This window comes from Natator depressus, chromosome 1 (genome assembly GCF_965152275.1).
Source record: "Natator depressus isolate rNatDep1 chromosome 1, rNatDep2.hap1, whole genome shotgun sequence".
Lineage (NCBI taxonomy): Eukaryota > Metazoa > Chordata > Testudines > Cheloniidae > Natator > Natator depressus.
In genome coordinates, this window is record NC_134234.1 from 160381581 (window position 1) to 160405903 (window position 24323).

A 24323-nucleotide genomic window follows, 5' to 3' on the forward strand; every position below is an offset into this window, starting at 1 on the left:
GGAGCATATTCAGTTGCAGGGTTGAAGCCTAAGGGAGGACAAGGAAAGCAGACTTCATAGGGTGATGGGAGCAGATGCACAAAAGCTAGGTGTTTTTGGAAAGGTGGTGGGGGAAGGGCGGGTAAGATATCACTAATGTTCATATAAAATTGTACTAGTGTATTACATTTCAATATTTTTCACTAAATATTTACCATTCACCTCAGTTAACTGAATTATTTCTGAAGTCTCCCAAACTCTCTTCAAATGAGAGAAAATATATATAGACCTTCACTGTTTAATAAATACAATAAGCACAATCTTAGATAAAAGTTGAGAAAGCTACTGTCATTGTACATAAGAGTTACCCGAATCTCTGTTCCCAGTCTGGTATCTCTGAATGCAACCTCCTCATGTGTTAGGCCTTGTCCCTTTACTTATCTTATGGTGTGTTCCTCTATATTATATATAGTTTGTCTATATTATATATTAGAGATTGCATACATCCCATTAACAGGTATTATCCACACAGTTTGTTAACAAGTTCCCAACACTTTTTGTATATGTAAACTGAATACATCATGCTCTCCCCACAATTCTGTTCACAAGAGTCGCCGGGGGGGGGAGGAGGAGTGCACCATCAGGGAACAGGGAGGTGCGCTGTCAGGGGATGAGAAATGGGGGGGGGGGGGGGGAAGGGGGACATGGATAGGGAGTGGAGGCTGGGCCACGCCCCCCTCCCCTAACCAGCCCTCCATACAATTTTTGAAACCCAATGCGGCCCTCAGGCCAAAAAGTTTGCCTGCTCCTGTGATAAGCTATCTTAGAAGCACATTTTCTGTGTAAGAATTGCTTCCCAGAAAGAAGGCACGTATGTCTCCTTCCCATACGGCTTTGTGTTTAAACAATAAATTTGGGTAAGTTTGGTTATTTGGTATCTTGAACATATAAGAACAAATCATGAGTATAATCAAACAATTGTCTACTTTTTGTCAACAGGTGGGATTCCGCAATTCTCCCATTCTTGAGACCAGGCCCTGGGCTACAGTATACTGTGGATCAATTGTACTTAACAGGTCCAAGTGAGTTCAGGTACCTGTACTTCTTCCCTTAAAGTAACCTAAGCAGGCCTAACTTCTTCAGATACCCTCAGAAGGATCCGGGGTTTTAGTCTGGTTCCCCCAAACAGCTATCCTCCCTCTTGAAAGAGTGTTCTTTTTGAGTTTAGATCCCATTGATCAAAAGCCTTTTTCTGTCCTGGAATTGTCAAACACTTGACTAGTTACGAGACAAGTGGCTTATCTTGAGCCATTCTTTCCCTTCCTGCTTGTTCTCCATCCACCCCCACATTATACTAAACCACTGTATTCATACAAAACATCCCAATCAGGTCAACATGCACTATTCATAAACTATTACAGAGCAGCTCCAAATCCCAGTTAGTTACCACAACCCTATGCGGCTGAGAAATCTGAGCTGCTTACTTTATGGTTCATCTGCCAAATCTAAAATTTAAACAGAATTTCCAGTCTCATGACCTATCCAATTCCTTCGGTTACAGGTGATTGATATTGCTAAGCCTACCAGAGAAACAGGAAAGCTGTATCTCAGAATTTTAAAAAGGATGAGTCAACTTTTATTATTAAAAAATGGACAAATTACTAATTTACAGCTTTAACTAGAGCATTAATTTTGAGACTCCTTAAATACACTCTCCAGTAAGCCAATTACTTATCTTTGCATGTAAAAAACAAGGAAAAATAGCAACTCCAAAGTATCTTCAGATGTAGATGACAATATATAAAACTTTTCTTGCAGATATTAGTATTAAAGAACACACAATTAACTTGGCAATTATTTGTTGTTTCTATTTCCCACCTCACTTTTCCCTCAAATACACATTCAGCATTTTAAATACCCCACTGGTTAGCATATGAATTCAGCTTTTCAGCCAGTTAACTCTATCCACAGAAAGATGCATTTAAATAGAAAAGCATGTAGGTGTTTGAAAGATAAAGTAACTTTTTAAAACAGAATTAACTACCTTTGTTTTCAATTTGGTAGCTATTACTGTCCAAAGTGGTGGTAGTATTTCATGACAATTTCAGATTACAAAGTACTTATGCAATACTTAGGGGAAAAAAAACTGACATTTTATAGCTAAGAAAATAGCATGCTATGAAAAGTATTTAATGCACCTACTGTAAACCCATTTTATAATATGTCTAGATAAAATACATATATATTCACCTGTATTCATTGGTATAATCAAAATCTTGTTTATTATGAGTTGGTTTTAGGAAGTTACATTCTATAACCCCAACTACACCAACACCCATGTTGTTTGCCTGTAAAAGATTAATATAAAAATTAGAAAAAGATGCCAACTTTTATACTGAAACATTCCTACTTACAAAGAGAAAACAATTGATAGTTTGGATTTTACAAAATATATTCAATTTAGCAACAAGTTTGTTGGAAAAAAGTTTACAAGCCACTTGAGCTGAAGTTACAAAATTAAATTTTGACATGTAGTTCCTCTTGGGGAAAAAAATGGAATTGTCTTGTATTTTGTACCTATCATGGGTGAAAACATATCCAATGTGGATAAAGGAAGGCTTTAAAATAGGTCCAAAGTGGGCAGGTGACAAAAGCTCATAGGTAAGCATAAAAAACCCATGTTAACAGAGGGCTAGATGTTCGGAGGAAGGGAGGAAGACATGGAAAATTACAATAGGGTCACAGGAGCAACAAGAGGGAAATCAGTGGGGAATCTGCTCATCATCTCAGATGTCTATACACAAATGCAAGGAGTATGGGGAATAATTAGTACATAAGCTAAACTATCACAAAGACTTGGTGGGATAAATCTTATGACTGGACTATTGGTATAGAGGGGTATAATTTGTTCAAGAAGGACAGGCAGGTGATGTAGCGTTATACATCAAGAATATATACGCTTGTTCTGAGGTCCAGAAGGTGGTGAGAGGCAGACAGGTTTAAAGTTTCTCAGTAAAGATAACCCAGGGAAAAATAAGGGTAACATCATGGTATGGGTATATTATAGCCCATCAAATCAGGAGGAAGAAGTGGTTGAGGCACTTCTAAAACAAAACAAATATCAAAAACACATCTGGTACTAATGGGGAGACGTGAACAACCCAGACATCTGTTGGAAAAGTAATACAGGCAAAGCAAAAAATGTCCAATAAGTTCTTGGAAATGTATCAGGGACAAATTTTGTTTCAGAAAGTGGAGGAACTAACTATGGGGACAATCACTTTCGACTTGATTCTGACCAACAGGGAGAAATTGATTGTGAATCTGAAGGCAGAAAGCAATTTGGGTGAAAGTGACCATGAAATGCTGATTTCATCATTCTAAAGAAAGGAAGGAGCAAAAGCAGCAGAATAAGGACATAAAAAGGTAAGGGAAAATTCCAACTTCAAAGGATCTTTGATGTAGACAACAATATATAAAACTTTTCTTTCAGATATTACTATTATAGAATACTCAGTAGCTAATAACTTGGCAATTATTTGTTGTTTCTATTTCTCACCTCACACCTCCCTCAAATACATGTTCAGCATTTTAAAATACTCCACTGGTTAGCAAAAAAGCAGACTAACACACTCCAAGAACTCATAGGTAAAAGTCCAATGGGAAGAAAATCTAAGGGAAAAATTAGTTCAGGACAGCTGGCAGTTCCCTCAAGGTGACAATATTAAAGGCATAACTGCAAACTATTCTATCTTTCCTTCGGAAGAGGCCAAAAAGGCTCCATCAGGAGCTCTTTAATGACCTGAAAAATCAAAAAAAAAAAAATTCTATAAAACGCGGAAACATGGTCAAATAGATAAGGAGGAGTACTAAAGAACAGCATAAGTACGTAGAAACAAAAATCAGAAAGGGCAAGGCACAAAATGAGTTACACCTGGCAAGGCACGTAAAAGGGAATAAGAGGAGGTTCTTTAAATACCGTAGGACCAAGAGAAAAAGACTACGAAAAGTGTGGGTCCTCTACTTAGCGGAGAATGAGAGCTAATAACTGACAACATCAACAGAGCTAAGGTGCTTAATGCCTATTGTGTTGCAGTCTTCATTAAAAAGGTTAATGACCACCAGATACTCAACACAATTAATACCGACACCCAGTCGGAAGGAATGCAAACAAAAATAAGAAGAGAACAGGTTAACAAATATTTAGATAAGTTAGATGTATTTCAAGTCAGCAGGGCCTGCTGAAATTCATGCTAGAGTACTTAAGCTACCAGCTGAAGCCATCTCAGAGCTCTTAGCAATTATCTCTGAGAACTCCTGGAGGACAGGAGAGGTCCCAGAAGCCTGGAGAAGGACAAATGTAGTACCTATTTTTAAAAAAGGGAAACCAAAGAGGACCTGGAGAATTATAGACCCGTCAGCATAACTTCAATACCTGCAGAGATACTGGAGCAATTATTAAACAGTCAATTTGTAAGCACCTGAAGGAGAACAGGGTTATATGGAAGAGTCAGCATGGATTTGCCAGAACAAATCATGCTAAACTGACTTAATTTCCTTCTTTGATAGGACTACTGACCTAGTGGATGGAGGAACACAGTAGACATGATATACCTTGATTTCAGTAAAGCTTTTGACACAGTTCCACATGACATTCTCATAAGCAAAGCAGGGAAATGTGGTCTAGATGAAATTACTGTAAGGTGGGCGCACAACTGGTTGAAAGACTGTACCCAAATGTTATCAGTTTGCTGTCAAATTAGGAGGGCATAATTACTGGGATCCCAAAGGGGTCAGTCCTAGGTCTGGTACTATTCAATATTTTCATTAATGACTTGGATAATAGAGTAGAGGGTATGCTTATAAAAATCGGCAGACACCACCAAGCTGGAGGGGGTTGTAAGTACGTTGGAGGACAGGTTTAAAATTCAAAATGAGCTTGACAAATTGAAGAATTGATCTGAATTCAACAAGATGAAATTCAATAAAGACAAGTACAAAGTACTGCATTTAGGAAGAAAAAAATCAAATCACAACTACAAAACGGGGACTATCTAGGTAGTAGTACTGCTGAAAAGGATCTTAGGGTTACAGTGAACCACAAACTGAGTTGTCAATGTGATGCAGCTGCAAAAAAGGTTAATATGATTCTGGGGTGTATTAACAGGACTGTTGCATGCAAGACACAGGAGGTAATTATCCCACTCTACTCGGCACTGGTGAGGCCCCAACTGGAGTAATGTGTCAAATTCTGGCCACCATACTTTGGAAAAGATGTGGACAAATTGGGAGGAGTCCACAGGAGAGCAACAAAAAATGATAAAAAGGTTTAGAAAACCTGACCTATAAGGAAAGGCTAAAAAACTGGGCATGTTTAGTCATGAGAAAAGGTGGGGGGGGGGGGGGGGAAGAGAGAGAGAGAGAGAGAGACCAGACCTGAGAGTCTTCAATTATGTTAAGTGCTGTTATAAAGAGGACAGTGATCAATTGTTCTCCATGTCCACTGAAGGTAGGACAAATAGTAATGGGCTTAATCTGCAGCAAGAGAGATAGGAAAAGCTTTCTAACCACAAAAGGAAGTTACACAGTGGAATAGCCTTTCAAGGGAGGTCATGGAGTACCCATCATTGGAAGCTTTTAAAAACAAGTTGGACAAACACCTGTCAGGAATGGTCTAGGTTTACTTGGTCCTGGCACAGCATAGGGGGCTGGACTTGATGACTTTGAGGTCCCTTCCAGCACTAAATTTCTATGACTCTATAAGGACAAGGTGGGGGGGGATTTTAAACACACTATGAGAACTGGTAGGTAACGTCCCCTGGGAAGAAAATCTAAGGGCTAAAAGAGAACTGGCAGTTTCTCAAGAAGATAACATTAAAGGCACAACTTCAAGCTATCCTGATATGCAGGAAACAGGACTATAGTAAGGAGTCAACATGGCTCCATCAGGAACTCTTGAATCACCTGAAAAATCAAAAAAGAATCCTACAAAGAAGTGGAAGCTTTGTGGTATTCTTTTGTACTTAGCAATTCATCAAGCATATAGGGAGAAAATCAGAAACGCTAAGAGACAAAATGAATTACACCTAGCGAGAGGTATAGAAGGCTAAGAGGTTCTTTAAATACATTAAGAGAAAGACCAAGGAAAGTGTAGGTCCTCTACTTGGCAGAGAAGGCTGAGATGCCTATTTTGCGTCAGTCTTCACTAAAAAGGTTAACAGATACAACACAACTAATATTAACAAGGGGTAGGAATACAAGCCAACACAGGGAAAGAACAAGTTAATGAATATTTAGATATGTTAGATGTATTCAAGTCAGAGGGCTTTATGAAATTCATCCTAAGGGTACTTAAGTTACTAGCTGAAGCAATCTCTGAATCATTAACAATTATCTTCAAGATCACATGGAGGGTAGGTAAGGTCCCCGACAGCTGAAGAAGGGCAAACATATTACCTATTTTTAAAAAGGGGGAACAGGGAGGTCCTGGAGAATTATAAACCAGTCAGCCTAACCTTGATACCTAGAAAGATACTGGGACAAATTGTTAAACAATCAACCTGTAAGCACCTAAAGTACAACAGAGTTATAAGTAAATTGCCAACATGGATTTATCAAGAACTAATCATGTCAAACCAACTTAATTTCCTTCTTTGACAGGGTTGTTAGCCTCGTGGATTGGGGGAGGGGGGAGTAGTAGATGTGATATCACTTGATTTTATTAAGGCTTTTGACACAGTCCCATATGACCATTCTCGCAAGCTAACTAGGAAAATGGGGTCTCCATGAAATTACTGTAAGGTGGGCGCAAAAGTGGTTGAAAGACCATACTCAATGAGTAGTTATCAGTGGTCCTCTGTCAGATGGGAAGGACATATCTAGTAGTGTCCTACAAGTGTCAGTCTTGGGTCTGGTCCAATTCAATTTTTCATTAATGACTTGGATAATGGAGTGGACAGTATGCTTATAAAACAATTATGACAGCAAGCTAGGAGGGTTTGTAAACACTTTGGAGGACAGGATTAGAATTCAAAATTACCGTAACAAATTGGAGAATTGGTCTGAAATCACACAAGACGACATTCAATAAAGACAAGTACCTTACACTTAAAGGAAAAATCAAATGCACAACTACAAAAGTGGGGAATAAATGGCAAGGCAGTAGTACTGCAGAAAAAGATCTGGGAGTTGTAGTGGATCACAAACTGAGTATCAGTCAACAATGTGATACAGTTGTGAAAAACGCTAATAACTTGGGGTGTATAAACAGCAGTGTTGTATGTAAGAGACAGGAGGTAACTGTCTGTCTCTACTTGGCACTGGGGAGGCTTCAGCTGGAGTACTGCGTCCAATTCTAGGTGCTACACTTTAGAAAAAATGTGGACAAATTGGAGAGAGTGTCCAGAGGAGAACAAAAAAAAATGATAAAAGGTTTAGAACCTATAAGGAAAGGTTAAAAGAACTAGACATGTCTTCTTGAGGAAAGAAGATTATGGGGGGGACTTGAGAAGTCTTCAGGTACGTTAAAGGCTGTTATAAAGAGGATAAATCAATTGTTCATGTCCACTGAAAGCAGGGTAAGATGCAACGGGCTTGAACTAAAGCAAGGGAGTTTAGGTTAAATATTATAAAAAAACTCTGTCTACAAGGGTAGTTAAACCTCTGGTATAGGGAAGGTTGTGAATCACTATTACTGGATGTTTAAGAACAGATTGACTAACTTGTCATGGATGGGCTAGGTTTACTTGGACCTGACTCAGCACCAGGAGCTGGACTGATTATTTCGAGGTCCCTTCCAGCCCTACATTTCTATGATTCTCGAGTCCCTCCTTTCTCCTAAAAGTGACACATTCTTGCCTACACTTTGTACATCAAGTTTAGTACTAAAGCAAGCATTTATCATGAAGTTCTTAGTACAACTTTCAGTATTAAACTGATGCACTGACACTACAGAAACCAAGGATATTACAAAAGCTACATCAAAATATAACATTTCTTAAAAATCAGTATTTTATTACTATTATAGTTCTCAATTAAACTAGTTTCTAATTCACAAATATTATCTTTTTCAAGGTTAAATTCTTACCTTTAATTGACAGCCAACCCTTTCATAAGCTTTGATGAGTCTGTTTTTGTGGTACATCATTATTCCATAATGGTCTTTGTTTCTGCAGTTAAATCCAAAGGTGATTCTTACAGTTTTAGCCTTGTTTTTGGATGTTAAGGATAATTTGATCACCCAAGATTTTCTTCATACTGAAAGTTCATTCAAAAATGAGCCAATACTTTCAAACTGGAACAATTCCATCAGCCCCCAGGTTTGGTATAGCATCTTAATGGATATCTGCAACACAACATTTTGTCACAGAATTGACAGCGTACTTACATCATGTCTTCCCATTCACATGCAATGATGTACGTATCAGTAAAGGATACAGCCAAAAATTTTGGTCTATAAATATCACGTTCAATGTATGCAAGACTTTTGGAAATCAGCTGCGTTTTCACTTTTTGTCCTCTGATAATGATTTGCATTCTTGGCTTCAAATACAAAATACTGCTGTAAGCCTGCAAAACACATGGTAATTTCTATTACGCAAGCCAAACCAAACCATGAATGGTTTATAAATACATCCTCTCTCTATATAGAGAGAATGCTGCTTAACAACAACCCTGATAACTACTTCCTGTTAAACATCTTGCCTGGAACTGAAACCATCCAACTGACTAGAATTGGAATTGGTCTGGATATTGGCAACACACTTGCTGCTTATTGACTTTTGTTGCCTGCAGCTCCACAGGCTCCCAGCACTATCATTCCACATGGAAAGACCCAGGCGCAGGCAGGTTTGCAGGGCTGCAGTTAGGGACAGAAGTGCTAGGATGTGTGGAGCCCAGGCCTCAGGGTTGCTGCTGCCTAGATGCTGGGGGCTGCACGATACCTCTCCCTGTCCTCTCTGGGCTGCATCCTGCTCTTGCAACAGGGGCATGGCACTCCCAGGCACTTCCCCTGGCCACAGGCAGGTTTTCAAGTGGCGGAAAGAAAACAGACAATTCCTTCACTGAGGAGACAAGCTGATAGTATGGCTTGCCTCATGCAAAAAGGATCACCCCCAGGCTTGGCTGAAAAATAGTGAAAGGTCTTTGGGGTGAACTTTGCTTTACAAGGCATTAAATTAGTCTAGATTCTAGCCTAAATAGTTAAATAAGTCTAGATTCTAAAAGCATTATTTTATATGTAACCATTTGTTTCCAATAGTTCTATTTATCACTTGAATCTCTTTCCTTTGTTAAATACACTTTTTCTTGCTTTCACTATAAACATATCTAAGTGCTGTCTGTTAAAGAGAGCAGCGATCTGAGGGAAAACTAGAAACTGCAGTGTACTGCAACTGGGAGCACCAAATCTGTGAATATTGAGTATTTCCAGTGGAACAGGGGCTGGGTACTAGGAAGACATTCAAGGGCTTGGAGGTTGGACCATATCTATCACTGACCTGCAGAGAGACAGTGGAGCAAGCATAGGCTGAGAAGGGAGTGCTTGTGTTGCCCATGACTGGCAGAGTCAGGGAGCTGACACACAGCAACAAGGCTTCCTCACACTAAGGGCAGGTTATAGTTAGGTGCCTCACAATCCTGGAGAAGCTGAGATGCACCCTGGGGAAGCATCACAGACACATACTGCAAAAGCAAATGGACTGTCTTTAAAATATTTTATGGCCAATGCTGCTGTAGTATAATCATTCTCATTGAAAACAAATATTTTAACCTACTTTCCAGATTTGTCACTGATTACTTTATTTAAAAAAAAAACAAACAAAAACAAAAACAAAAAAAACCCAGTATACTTACCCTTAGTGAATAGTCACTTTCGGGCACAATCTGGTCCTGTCTCTCTTGTTTTTTATACCCTCTTTTCCCTGTTGCTTCATCTAAATCTTCTGGAATTCTGATGTCATATTTATCCTTATCAAAATCGAGTTCTGTTTCTCCATCTTTATCTCTGTGGAAGGCAGTCCAAAATATAAATAAAATAAATTTATATTAAATTTAAAAAATTAAAAATAAACGAATAACCCAAAACAATTACTGAAGGCAGGGTACCACGGAAGGGTGGAATAGGAAGATTTTAGCAGGCAAGCTTATTTCAGCTGGAGATTCTAAAGTATGGTTGATTAAAAAGGAACATATCTTTGAAGAAGAGTTCTCTAATATTTACCAGGTAACACTGCAATGACATTCATTTGTTCTAAATGAATCCTAACAATACTACTACAGAAATACATCCTAAAATATTCAAGGAGCTGTCTTAGGACATATGAGTCGTTAGCTATTATCTTCAAAAACTCATGGAAGATGGGAGAGATTCCAGACTGGAGGAAGGCAAATACAGTGCCAATCTATAAAAAGGGGAATAGGGACAACCCGGGGAATCACAGACCCAGACCATAGTTCTCAGTCAAGCTGAAAGGGCGTATCAAGTGAGGTCCCATAGGGATCCCTCCTGGGTCCAGTTCTGTTCAATATGTTCATAAATGATTTAGATAATGGCATAGAGAGTACACTTAAAGTTTTCAGACAATATCAAGCTGGGAAGGGTTGCAAGTGCTTTGGAGGATAGGATTAAAATTCAAACTGATCTGGACAAACTGGAGAAATCGTCTGAAATAAACAGAGTGAAATTCAGTAAGGACAAATGCAAAGTACTCCACTTATGAAGGATCAACTGCACACATACCAAATGGAAATTACTGCCTAGGAAAAAGAGTACTGTGCAAAGGGATCTGGGGGTTATAGTGGACCACAAGCTAAATGAGAGTCCACAGTACAACACTTGCAGCAAAAAAAAAAAAAAAAAAAAACCACACACACAACATCATTCTGGGATGTATTAGTACAGGGGTTCCCAAACTTGGCTTGTGGCTTGTTCAGGGTAAGCCCCTAGAGGGCCACGAAACACTGTTTACTTAAGCATCTGCAGGTACGGCCACTCGCAGCCCCCAGTGGTCGCGGTTCGCCGTTCCCGGCCAATGGGAGCTGCAGGAAGCGGTGGCCTGGCCCGCACCTCTTCCCACAGCTCCCATTGCCCAGGAACAGCGAACCACGGTCACTGGGGCTGAGCGGCCGTACCTGCAGATGCTCAGGTAAACAAAGCACCTCAGGGCCTGCCAGGGGCTTACCCTGAACAAGCCGTGAACCAAGTTTGGGAACCCCTGTATTAGCAGGAGCATTGTAAGCATAAACACGAGAAATAATTCTTCTGCTCTACTCTGCGCAGATTAGGCCTCAACTGGAGCATTTTGTCCAGTTCTGGACACCACATTTCAGGAAAGATGTGGACAAACTGGAGAAAGCCCAGAGGAGAGAAGAGAATATAAACTAGCCATCAACAAGTTTAGGCTTGAAATTAGGCGAAAGTTTCTAATCAGAGAACTGAAGTTCTGGAACAGCCTTCCAAGGAGAGGAGTAGGGGCAAAAAACCTAACTGGCTTTAAGACTGAGCTTGATAAGTTTATAGAGGGGATGGTATGATGAGACTGCCTACAATGGCATGTAGCCTATCTACGACCGCCAGCAGCAAATCTCCAACAGCCAGCGATAGGGAGGGCTCTGAGTTACTATAGAGAATTCTTTCCCAGGTGGGTGGGGCAGGTTCTGTGGCCTGCAATGTACAGGAGGTCAGACTAGATGATCATGATGGTCCTTTCTGACCTTCAAGTCTATGAGAGCAACAAAAACGATTAAAGGTCTAGAAAACATGACCTATGAGGGAACATTGAAAAAACTGGGTTTGTTTAGTCTGGAGAAGAGAAGATTGAGGGGGTGCTGATATGATAACAGTTTTCAAGTACAAAAAGGGGTTGTTACAAGGAAGAGGGAGAAAAATTGTTCTCCCTAACCTCTGAGGATAGGAGAAGCAGCAATGGGCTTAAATTGCAGCAAGGGCAGTTTAGGTTGGACATTAGGAAAAACTTGTCAGAGTAGTTAAGCATTGAAACAAATCTCCTAGGGAGACTGTAGAACCTCTCACATTGGAGGTTTTTAAGGACAGGTTAGACAAACACCTGTCAGGAATGGTCTAGTTATTACTTAGTCCTGCCTTGAGTGCAGGGGACTGGACTAGATAACCTATTGAGGTTCTTTCCAGTCCTACATTTCTATGATTCTATAGGGCACAATCCTAAAGAGGCACATGGATAGAGAAGTTGACCAAACAAATTTGTTCTCTAATTTCTACTGACTTTGAGAATGTGACTAATTAAGCCTTTTATTCTGCTATGGTAAATATGTGGGGAAATTCTGGATTAGATACCGTAAGAGTCAACAAACTAGAATTAAACTTGAAAAGTTCCAGACATTTTAAGTATACTACTACTAGGCCACAAGAAAGTTTAGTTAAGGAGCTGCCTGGTTTCTCTCAAACTGCCATTAAAATATTAAAACAGATAAGATTTAGCAAAATATCACATTTTAGGGCTAGTTTGCAACTGCAAAAAGCTTTGCTGGTATAGCAATGCCAACAAACCTCTCTAGCAGCGCTCCAACTTATTCTAGCAAAAGTAATTCTTTTGCTGGCACAGTTAAACTACCTCCTCAAAGGGCATAAGCTATACCAACAAAAGTATTTTGCCTATATTAACTGTGAACACAGGGTTTTTTGCTGGCATAACGAACAGACATAGCTATGCCAGCAGAACATTGTAGTGTAGACCTTGTTTTAGTCCCTTTGCCTCTGGCTATTTTACTTGCTCTGTTGTGATAGTTTAGTGGTAGTGGATGAATGACCTTGTAACTCTCAAGTTTATCAGTCTGATTCCGCATGTTCCCACTAAGTTACTACCAACTCATGCTCATTAGCTTTGTAGCTTTAGAGAGTTGTTCCACCAAGACTGCTAAAGTCTAGCTGCTTACCACCAAACTCATGCACACTGAACACTTAAGTTCACAATTTAGCAGACACTGGACTTCATCTTACCTTCTAAGGTTCCAAATGATGATTCTTGTTCCTTTTTTCCCCATGATAGCATCAAGCTCTGCCAGTAACTTCTCCTCAGTAGAGAACAAAGAATATGCCTGGATGGCCTTTAGGCTGGCTTTGTATTCTACTGGATTAATTATTTGCCGTAAAAACTAAGTTAAAGACTTAAACATTTCACAAATTAAAATAAATTTCTAGGTGAGCTTCTTTGGCATAGCCACAGTACTCTGGGCTCTCTTCCTAACATGTCTTAGACAAGTGTTTTGTTGCTATTATCCAACCCCCCATAGCCCTCATCCCTCCTTATATATGAGGAGGGCAACAGCACAACTGCAATTTCCATTTCTTGAGAGGGCAAGAAGCATTCCTGAGAGGCTCTTCACACCCTACTTTTACACATGCAAGAGCACCACTTTCTAGGTCTGAAAATACTCAAAAGGATATGTTGCCTGTTAAATGATACTATAGGAACAATGACGTGTTCTGCCTGTGTAGCTTCTAGGAAGGTCTGAGATAACAGGCCAACACTCATGGTCTCTCCATTTTTGGTGAAAACAATCGCATCTTTTCCCAGGCGCATAGATCCCGATTTAAATCCATTTCCATACAGTCCCACTGGAATGCGGCCATTTATTGTAACTTTGTCACTGAAACCAAAGCTGAAACACATTGTTAGAACATTTTGTAAAAAGTGTAAACCCACAAAAGATTGATATCAAAATAGGTTTAAACAGATGTTAATCTCTACTTTTGATACCAGTGACTAAAGCACAGCTAAAACATGTATTTGCTCAACAACTAGACAAAGGCTGAGGATCAGATTGATGTTACAATGCTAAACTGCTCCCTAGTGTCATCTATTGCCATCTTTCAATATGTCTAAGGGGTATGATCTGTAAGGGATTATACAAAAAGTGTTCCCAAATCAGTCCAACAGTCAATTATAAAGACTGAACTAGATGTTGGTGAACAGTTTTTCCACTTCTCTCAATCGCTTTTGCAATAATTTGTAAACAAAAGTCAATTTTGCATTGGTAAAGGAGACAAAGACATTTCATTAAAAGTGATGATCTGTAGTTGTGCAGTGAATTTAGCATTAAGCCCTTAACTCACAAGAAACAGTAAGTTAGAAAAAAAAACACGTAAAAAGAAAATATATAACTGTTCATTACAGCAATTCCTCAGCCCCTTAATTGTTCTACAATACCTGCAATTTTGAACAATGTGCAAAATCTTAATTCTAATACATTTCACCTACAACCCACTAAATCAAAGGAGCAACTCAACGGTTATGTTGGCAGTTAATGGCACTGAGCTAACTACCTTTCAACTTTCGCTACCTGGGTTTATATTCACACAAACCTGAGTTTAGCAAGTATATCCTCCTCTTCTTCCCCTATCCTATTCCACTTATGAACATTACAAAACCACATATTTCTGTATTGCCGCTGACTCTAAATAGGCTCAGGAACAGACAAATGGAGGTGGGTGATTCAGGAACAAAATGTACTGCAGATCTTGATGAATGCTTGACCAGCATCTGCCTATCGTTTGCATCTAGTTACTAATCTTAGTCTCACTTTCACAGGCACTAAATTAATTTGCAGATTTGATATAAAAATATGCAGGAACGAGCAGAACATTACAATCTGAAACCAGAAATTGGAATGATTGTGGGAGACCATAAAAATATCCACAAAACAGTTACCAACCTGAGCATTTTGTGCAATTTTTCTGAAGTCATACCATTTCCATTATCAGTAAATGTCAAACATATGTTGCCCTTTATTACTGTTTTGTCTATCCATATCTGTTTTGCATTCACATCTGGATCATAAGCATTGTCTGAAAATCAGGGAAGTGTGAAATTAACAAGAGCACAAATTAAAATGCTATAGCATCCATACATTCAAATATTCAAAAATACATCATTCTGGTGAAGGGCTTATATACCAAAACGTTCTATGAAAATATTTCCCAGGTAAGTGGATTCAGGATGTCCCATCTTTTACCCATAAAACATTAAATTCCATACACCTTTCCTTCACCCTCCTTTTTAAACCAGCTAAAGACATTTTTAAAAGTTAAAAATATTGTACAAGGTCTACAAAATGAGTGGCTTAGTGTTGCTGTTTTAGGATCAGACTTGAAGGCCAGTCCCCACTCAGTGTACACCAATTTTTATAATCACTCATGTGGACAGATACCATATTATCTGGGCTGTTTGCTGATGACTTTCCACCACTAATTACTCAGAAAGATGTAGGGTTAAGCTATGAGTGCTGGTTGCCAAGTAGCTTTCAAACAAAAAGGCCTTTCCAAAGACTAATGAGGATCTGCCATTTAGGAACCACTTAAACTATTGCTAAAAGAAAAGGAGTACTTGTGGCACCTTAGAGACTAACAAATTTATTTGAGCATAAGCTCTCGTGTGCTACAGCTCACTTCATCGGATGCATTCAGTGGCAAATACAGTGGGGAGATTTATATACATAGAGAACATGAAACAATGGATGTTACCATACACACTAACCAGAATGATCACTTAAGGTGAGCTATAACCAGCAGGAGAACGGAAGGGCAGGGACACGGGGACCTTTTGCAGTGATAATCAAGGTGGGCCATTTCCAGCAGTTGACAAGAACGTCTGAGGAACAGTGGGGGGGTGGGGGATAAACATGGGGAAATAGTTTTACTTTGTGTAATGACCCATCCACTCCCAGTCTCTATTCAAGCCTAAGTTAATTGTATACAGTTTGCAAATTAATTCCAATTCAGCAGTTTCTCGTTGGAGTCTGTTTTTGAAGTTTTTTTGGTTGAAGAATTGCCACTTTTAGGTCTGTAATCAAGTGACCAGAGAGATTGAAGTGTTCTCCAACTGGTTTTTGAATGTTATAATTCTTGACGTCTGATTTGTGTCCATTTATTCTTTTATGTAGAGACTGTCCTGTTTGACCAATGTACATGGCAGAGGGGCATTCCTGGCACATATCACATTGGTAGATGTGCAGGTGAACGAGCCTCTGATATTGTGGTTGATGTGATTAGGCCCTATGATGGTGTCCCCTGAATAGATATGTGGGCACAGTTGGCAACGGGCTTTGTTGCAAGGATAGGTTCCTGGGTTAGTGTTTTTGTTGTGTGGTGTGTGGTTGCTGGTGAGTATTTGCTTCAGGTTCTGGGGCTGTCTGTAAGCAAGGACTGGCCTGTCTCCCAAGATCTGTGAGAGTGATGGGTCATCTTTCAGGATAGGTTATAGATCCTTGATGATGCATTGGAGAGGTTTCAGTTGGGGGCTGAAGGTGATGGCTAGTGGCGTTCTGTTATTTTCTTTGTTGGGCTTGTCCTGTAGTAGGTGACTTCTGGGTACAATCTCTGGTCACTTGATTACAGACCTAAAAGTGGCAATACTTCAACAAAAAAAACTTCAGAAACAGACTCCAATGAGAGACTGCTGAATTGGAATTAATTTGCAAACTGGATACAATTAATTTAGGCTTGAATAGAGACTGGGAGTGGATGGGTCATTACACAAAGTAAAACTATTTCCCCATGTTTATCCCCCCACCCCCTCCCGTTCCTCAGAAGTTCTTGTCAACTGCTGGAAATGGCCCACCTTGATTATCACTACAAAAGGTCCCCCCGCGTCCCCCCCCCGCTGGTAAGACCTCAGCTTAAGTGATCACTCTGGTTACAGTGTGTATGGTAACACCCATTGTTTCATGTTCTCTATGTATATAAATCTCCCCACTGTATTTTCCACTGAATGCATCCGATGAAGTGAGCTGTAGCTCACGAACGCTTATGCTCAAATAAATTTGTTAGTCTAAGGTGCCACAAGTACTCCTTTTCTTTTTGCGAATACAGACTAACACGGCTGCTACTCTGAAACCTGTCATTAAACTATTGCTGGCAATCCTGATGAGCAGCCACTGGAATTAAATGTAAACCCTGCAGAATTTTAGTAATTTGCATTAAGGCCCATTCTGAATTTGTGAGTGAACAAACATGTAAAAGCAAAGGTGCATAACAAAGATGTCCTTTATCAATTTATATTGTCAATTTTAATTATGTATGTGTTTCTTCACAGTGTAAATATAGAGTGGTACTTTGCAAAATTAAATTGTAGTAATACAATACCTCATTACAGCATCTGCCACAAACTAATTTGGGGAGAAGGGATAAAATTTTTTCCTTGACTAGCGCATACAGTTTTGCAAAGCACTGAACAGCGAGATTTTGCTACTTTGTTTAAAAATTACCGAAGACCCTAAACAAAAACCATAAATTGAAGATGTAATTGATGATTAATGTCAATTCTAGAGTTAGAAATGCATTTTAGTTTTATTTTCATCTTTTTGATGAAGTCATCAGCTTATATGTAAAACATGTAAAAGTTGATTAATACCCCCCAAATTGACTCAATTTTAAATAAAAGGATTAACACCACCCCATCCCCTAGCACAGGGGTCAGCAACCTTTCAGAGGTGGTGTGCTGAGTCTTCATTTATTCACTCTAATTTAAGGTTTCGTGTGCCAGTAATACATTTTAACATTTTTAGAAGGTCTCTCCCGAAAAGTCTATAACTAAACTATTGTTGTATGTAAAGTAAACAATGTTTTAAAAATGTTTAAGAAGCTTCATTTAAAATTAAATTAAAATACAGATCTTATCAGTTTTGTGCAGTGGTTCTTAACCTGGGGGGTGCGAGATGCCCTTTCTGGGGGTGCGAGACATGCGAGTTTTTTTAGAAGGTAAATCACTGAAAACACAAATTAAGCACAGGCACGTAAGTACAACTATTTTGTTTCACCAAACCTATGTATTTATTAACATACTTTTTTAATGATTACTGTAATATACAAAGTTTTTACGTTTTCAAGCTAATTGTAGTGTAATTTTTTATAAGGGCTGCAGAGCGCTGGGCCCAGGCCAGGAGTAGAGACCTGGGATAGCTGCCAGTACCCCATGCCGACAGGAGGGCTGAGCAGGCCCGGACGGCTGGAACCCCAGACCAGCAGCAAGGTGAGCAGGGCCGGTGGCTGGTATCCCAGGCCAGCAGCAGGCTAAGCAGGGCTGATGGCCGGCACCCCGGCCGGCAAGGGGCCGGTGGCCAGAACCCCAGACTATCAGCAGGCTGAGCGGGGCCGGCGGCCGCCTCCGGGTCTGGGGTTCTGTCCACCGACTCCTGACAGCCGGGATCCCGGCCGCTGGGGGCCCCGCTCAACCTGCTGCCGGCCTGGGGTTCCGTTCATCCAGGCAGGCAGCGGGCTGAGCAGGGCTGGCGGTCGGGACCCCGGCTGGCAGGAGCGTGCCAGTAAACATCGGCTCGCGTGCCACCTTTGGCACGTATGCCGCAGGTCACCGACCCCTGCCCTAGCAGGAATATCAGCTCACATTAGACTTGGGCGAACTATGATTTTAAACATGTGCAATATGCCCAATGCATGTGGTCAAAATGAATGAGATCATAAGAAGAGTTGTGTTAAACTTTCAGAGACACTTCAAAATACCTGTATTATTTAAGGTTTGTGCTGAAATAATAGAAATAAAACCTGGTTCATTGGGTAATGGGTACAGTAAGTAATTGTCTATATCTGTTTGTTTAATATATTATAAAAAACTGCTTCATCTGGCCTTAGCTAAGGTCCAATACTTGGCAATAACATCACTTGTTTGTTAAAGTGTATTAAAAAGAGTAAACTCTAAGGCAGGGGTGGGCAAACTTTTTAGACTGAGGGCCACATCAGGGTTGTGGAACTGTATGGAGGGCTGGGTAGGGAAGGCTGTGCCTCCCCAAACAGCCTGGCCCCCGCCCACTCCCACTTCCCGCCCCCTAACTGCCCCCCGAAGAACCCCTGACCCATCCACCCCCCCTGCTCCCTGTCCCGACTGCCCTGACCCCTATCCACACACACCGGGACTCCCACGCCTGTCCAACCTATCCCACGCCTATCCAACCCCCCCCCCACCCCGTTTCCCATCCTCTGACAGCCCCCAAACCTCTGCCCTGTCCAACTGCCCCTGCTCCCTGTCTGCCCCCCGGGACCCTCTGCCCCTTATCCAGCCCTCCCCCCTCGCCCCCGCCTCCCTGTCCCCTTACCATGCTGCTCAGAGTAGCCAGAGCTAACCATGCCACCACACTGCCCAGCAGGAGTGGCGGGCCAGAGCGCAGGCGGCACAGCAAGCTGAGGCTGCGCGGGGGAGGGGGTGCGGGGGACACGGACAGCAGGGGAGGGGCTGGGGGCTAGGGGCCTGCGGGCCGTAGTTTGCCCACCTCTGCTCTAAGGGTTCATTGCTAATACCTGCCTGTACAAGTTGGAGCCAACCAATATGGATATAAGCATCCCTGTAAACTCTTTGGTAAATATTTGTAATCAAATGCTCATAAAAAAGTGTTGTTACTGTTTATTATTTAGGCTTTTAGACCTATTTAGAGCAATTACAGAAAAGCCATTCGGCCTTTAGATTTAATAAAGGAATTAATGATCGAACTGGTATCATGGTAGTTTCCTATATTAATAATTTCAAACACACAGCCCCAAAACAATTCCCTCTACCATACTGCCCCTATTTATAGTTCAAGATATAGCAAAGGTAAAATTCCACTGAAGACGTCATCATAAGCAAAAAGGAAAAGAAATAAAAATCTTGTTTTCTAGTACCTTGTACAAACAAAATGTTACTAATTTGCTGCCTACTAGGGAAACGGCTAACCTATTTTTAAAAATCCAGATTGTAATGACTGATCTTTACACAAAACCAGATGCTAAAAATTAAGATTGACCTCAGTTTCCTTCAAACCACCACTGAATGGCAATAGAAATGGGCAGTTTCTCCCACTCACCCTACTCCTTTTGTCCTTCTCAACCAGCTATACTCCTGTCAAAAATATAAAGGGAAGGGTAACCACCTTTCTGTATACAGCGCTATAAAATCCCTCCTGGCCAGAGGCAAAACCCTTTCACCTGTAAAGGGTTAAGAAGCTAAGATAACCTCGCTGGCACCTGACCAAAATGACCAATGAGGAGACAAGATACTTTCAAATCTGGAGGGGAGGGAACAAAGGGCTCGTCTGTCTGTGTGATGCTTTTGCCAGGAACAGATCAGGAATGCAGTCTCAGAACATCTGTTAAGTTAGTAAGTAATCTAGCTAGAAATGTGTTAGATTTCCTTTTGTTTAAATGGCTGGTAAAATAAGCTGTGCTGGATGGAATGTATATTCCTGTTTGTGTCTTTTTGTAACTTAAGGTTTTGCCTGGAGGGATTCTCTAGGTTTTGAATCTGATTACCCTGCAAGGTATTTACCATCCTGATTTTACAGAGGTGATTCTTTTACCTTTTCTTTAATTAAAATTCTTCTTTTAAGAACCTGATTGATTTTTCATTGTTCTTAAGATCCAAGGGTTTGGGTCTGTGTTCACCTGTACAAACTGATGAGGAATTTTTATCAAGCCTTCCCCAGGAAAGGGGGTGTAGGGCTTGGGGGGATATTTGGGGCGAAGACATCTCCAAGTTCTCTATTAACATGCTTGGTGGTGGCAGATTAGGGTTCAAGGACAAAACAAAGTTTGTACCTTGAGGAAGTTTTTAACCTAAGCTGGTAAGACTAAGCTTAGGGGGTCTTTCATGCAGGTCCCCACATCTGTAACCTAGAGTTCAGAGTGGGGAAGGAACCTTGACAGTTCCTAACTAAGCTGAACTGCAGTTCAGGAAAAGGAAGCACATGGCTAACAAATAAGGCTATAAAACATTTTCTTCTTGGACAACCAAATATGAGATACAAACTGTCCTGAGAAAACGTACCTTAAAGAAAGGTAACACAATCAAACTTCTAGCTTTTACAAAACTAGAAACTGTGAACAAAGATAAAAGCAAAGTGCACTTTGGCTTATTGGCAACTATCTGTTATTACAAGTAGACAAGTCCAACATTTAGGTTTTGCTATTGAAAATTGAACAAAAGCCTAAGAAATGGTTTTATGGATTTTAAATGAGAAAAAATGTCTTAAATTTGAACATTTCCCTAGCAATGTTCAAAACCTTAATTATACCACTGTGCTACTGCAAGAGAACCTGATAGAGCTACTTCCAAACAAAATAAACCACAAATAGCATACATGGCAAAAAACATTTTTTTTAAAATTATAATACACTGTATTAACACATGTAAGGAAGTTTTAAATAATAAAATTGAAACTTCTGATTGCTCTCAATGTACCACAGAATCAAAATTAAAACCATATTTCCCCTCCACTTTCTATTACTATAATTATTTTAGCTGAATTTAAGTTTTAATGTCAAAGTCACTGCACAATTTAAACAAAAACAAAAGGGTCAAGTATTCAATAAATGAAGTGCTGATACCTATAAGTTCTGCAACTGCACTGAACGGCCAAGTGTGACTGGTAGAATTTGTGTGCAAGAACTTTGGACAAAGCTGAAACAAAAAACAAAAACAAAAAAGGTTAGTGTTAGCTCAGTTTGTTTCCCTACACACTATAAAGTGAAAGACAATATCTATTAAATATTGTGACATTTACAGTAGCTATTTTATACAAATGAGTGTCAAGTTACCATACTTAAAAAAATCTGAAGAATATTTCCAACATTTATCATCAATATTCTTCAAGAAAGTGACATGATTGGTAAGATTTAGCCCTTGTTGTTATGCTGTGTTCTGGACTAGAGTCCTCAAGGTCACCCTATGAAGTTGGTTTCTCTTTTTCGGAGAATCTTACATTACTCCGGAGGGAGGTGCAGAGCTACATAGGGAGGCTGAGTGGAGGCACAGAGACTAGTGCGAACAGGGGAGGGGTACAGGGACACATAGGGACAGGGGAGTGGCTGGGTGAGGGCACAGAGACACATGGGGGAAGGGGGAGGGTACAGGGACACATGGGGACAGGGAAGTGGCTGGGTGAGGGCACAGAGACACATGGGGGCGGGGGGAAGGGGTGCAGAGCTACATAGGGCCAGGGGAGTGGCTGGGTGAGGGCACAGAGACACATGGGGGCGGGGGCAGATGTGCCTGACTGAATGGGAGAGGCTAGGGGTCAGCCAGGGTCTGCATGGGGGAAACTCCCTAACAATCCCTCCCTGTCCCCGCAAAAAACCTGTTCCATACTTTTCCCATCCATACCCAACAGCCCTCCAAGTTCACTCCCAGGCTCCTTCCCAGCAATTTACTTCCCTCTCCCTCAGCTCCTCTGTTACCCCTAACTCCCCCAAGCCTTTACACTGCTTCTGAAGGGTGCGGGAAATATGGTTCTGTATTGTGGTTTAAATGAATTACTCAGAGTTCTGTATTAATATGCCTAGTAAGGAATCTATTTGTCAAAAAACATTTCCTGAATCTTTTTTGTTGTCTGTATTGTTACAGACATACTTGCTGACAGGTATTTTGAAATAAATGACCAAAAATAACTGAAAGTGGTGTGATTATATTGTGTTATTTTGACAAAATATGCAGAATTTTAAAATATTCTGTGCAAAATGTTTTGTTGTAGATTTTTAAACTTTTTGGCACAGAATTCCACCAGGAGTATTACATGTCATTACAATTACATGCCCACTGACACTAGAAAGAAAAGGAGTACTTGTGGCACCTTAGAGACTAACCAATTTATTTGAGCATAAGCGTTCGTCGGAAGCTGTAGCTCACGAAAGCTTATGCTCAAATAAATTGGTTAGTCTCTAAGGTGCCATAAGTACTCCTTTTCTTTTTGCGAATACAGACTAACACGGCTGCTACTCTGAAAACTGACACTAGAGGTCATTAGAGGAACCAAATCTCAGCTCTCCAGCACAAGCCTCAACCACTTGAGCTAAAAGAGTAATCTTTTCTTTAGGTATGTAACAAGCACTTATTCTTACTAGGGGCAACCACCAAGAGGAGCAATACACTGGCTTAGGCTTTGTCTATATTACAAATGCTTTGTCAGTATAGCTAACCAGGGGAGCCCCCCAGTGCAGACATAGCATATACTGACAGATGGAGTTTTTCCACCAGCATTGTAACATCACCTTTCTGAACATTCGCTATGCTGAAGAAGCAATCTTCTGTCAGCATAGTTGCATCTAAACTGGAGTTTTTGGTGGCATTGTTGTGTTGACAGGGAGTACTGTTTTTTCCACACGCCTGAAAGGCACCTGTCTCAACTAAACTTTGCAGTATAGACCTGCTCTTAGTGTGTACAAACGTGTCTCCCTGTAGTAATTGGGTCAGTGTGATGAAGGCTTATTTACCCCTAACCAAATAGCTCCTTTAGATCAAGCAGTGGTGATTCATGGTTTGGACAGTCAAGCTCCTAAATTCTATCCCTCCAATGACCAGAACAGCTATACCAGGAAACCCTTTCTAGTGTAGACAAGGCCTAAACAAACATGAGCTAGTCACCCTGTCCATTATCTCCACAGATATAATGCTGTTGACCTTTTGTCAAGCAGAGCAGAAATCAGGACCTTGTAGGTCAGTTTTCTGTTTGGAGCGGAAATTGGTGATGCAGAGTCAGGTATTTTCTTCAGGTAACTTGTTTATTTACAAAAGGCACACCAATCCTATTTCCTTGAACAGGGGTGGTAAATGGCACATAAGCAACTCACTCTTGCAGAAACCTCATGCAAAGCATTTCCGCCTGTTTCCAGGACACTCACCGATCTAACTGCTTAACAATTTCTGAGAATCTCTCTCTCACTAAACACCTCTGCACTTCACTTCTATAAGTGAGGGCAGGTCTACACTACAAACTTGTAGTGACACAGCTGCACCAATGCAACTACTCCGTGGTATTGCTTCTGGCGCAGACATTCTAAGCCAATGGGAGCGAGCTCTCCTGTCGACTTAACTCCACCTCCATGAGAGGCAGTAGCCATGTTGGTGAGAGAGCTCTCCTGCCGACATAGCGCTGTCTACACTAGCGCTCAGGTCAGTATACCTACATCATTCAGTGGTGTGGATTATTCACACCCCCTGAGCGACAGTTATACCAAAAAGAAAAGGAGTACTTGTGGCACCTTAGAGACTAAAATTTATTTGAGCATAAGCTTTCGTGAGCTACAGCTCACTTCATCGGATGCATTCACTGCATTTTCCACTGGGGAGATTTATATACATAGAGAACATGAAACAATGGGTGTTACCATACACACTGTAACCAGAGTGATCACTTAAGCTAAGCTATTACCGGGGGAGGGGGGGCGACCTTTTGTAGTGATAATCAAGGTGGGCCATTTCCAGCAGTTGACAAGAACATCTGAGGAACAGTGGAGGGTGGGGGAGAAGAACATGGTGAAATAGTTTTACTTTGTGTAATGACCCATCCACTCCCAGTCTCTATTCAAGCCTCAGTTAATTGTATCCAGT

At 40.7% G+C, this 24323-nt stretch overlaps 1 protein-coding gene across 3 annotated transcripts in view; it reads right to left on the reverse strand.

Annotated features, from left to right (window-relative positions):
* MORC3 (MORC family CW-type zinc finger 3) overlaps positions 1-24323 on the reverse strand; it is a 56433-nt gene that overhangs the window by 23056 nt on the left and 9054 nt on the right. For all 3 annotated transcript variants that reach the window (XM_074970168.1, XM_074970178.1, XM_074970170.1), the window contains exons 2-9: positions 21326-21398; positions 14671-14803; positions 13403-13617; positions 12956-13103; positions 9832-9982; positions 8416-8547; positions 8066-8185; positions 2230-2327 (exon numbers count right to left, since the gene is read on the reverse strand). In XM_074970168.1, coding sequence (XP_074826269.1) covers positions 2230-2327; positions 8066-8185; positions 8416-8547; positions 9832-9982; positions 12956-13103; positions 13403-13617; positions 14671-14803; positions 21326-21398 — 1070 coding nt within the window. The remainder of the gene's footprint in view (positions 1-2229; positions 2328-8065; positions 8186-8415; positions 8548-9831; positions 9983-12955; positions 13104-13402; positions 13618-14670; positions 14804-21325; positions 21399-24323) is intronic.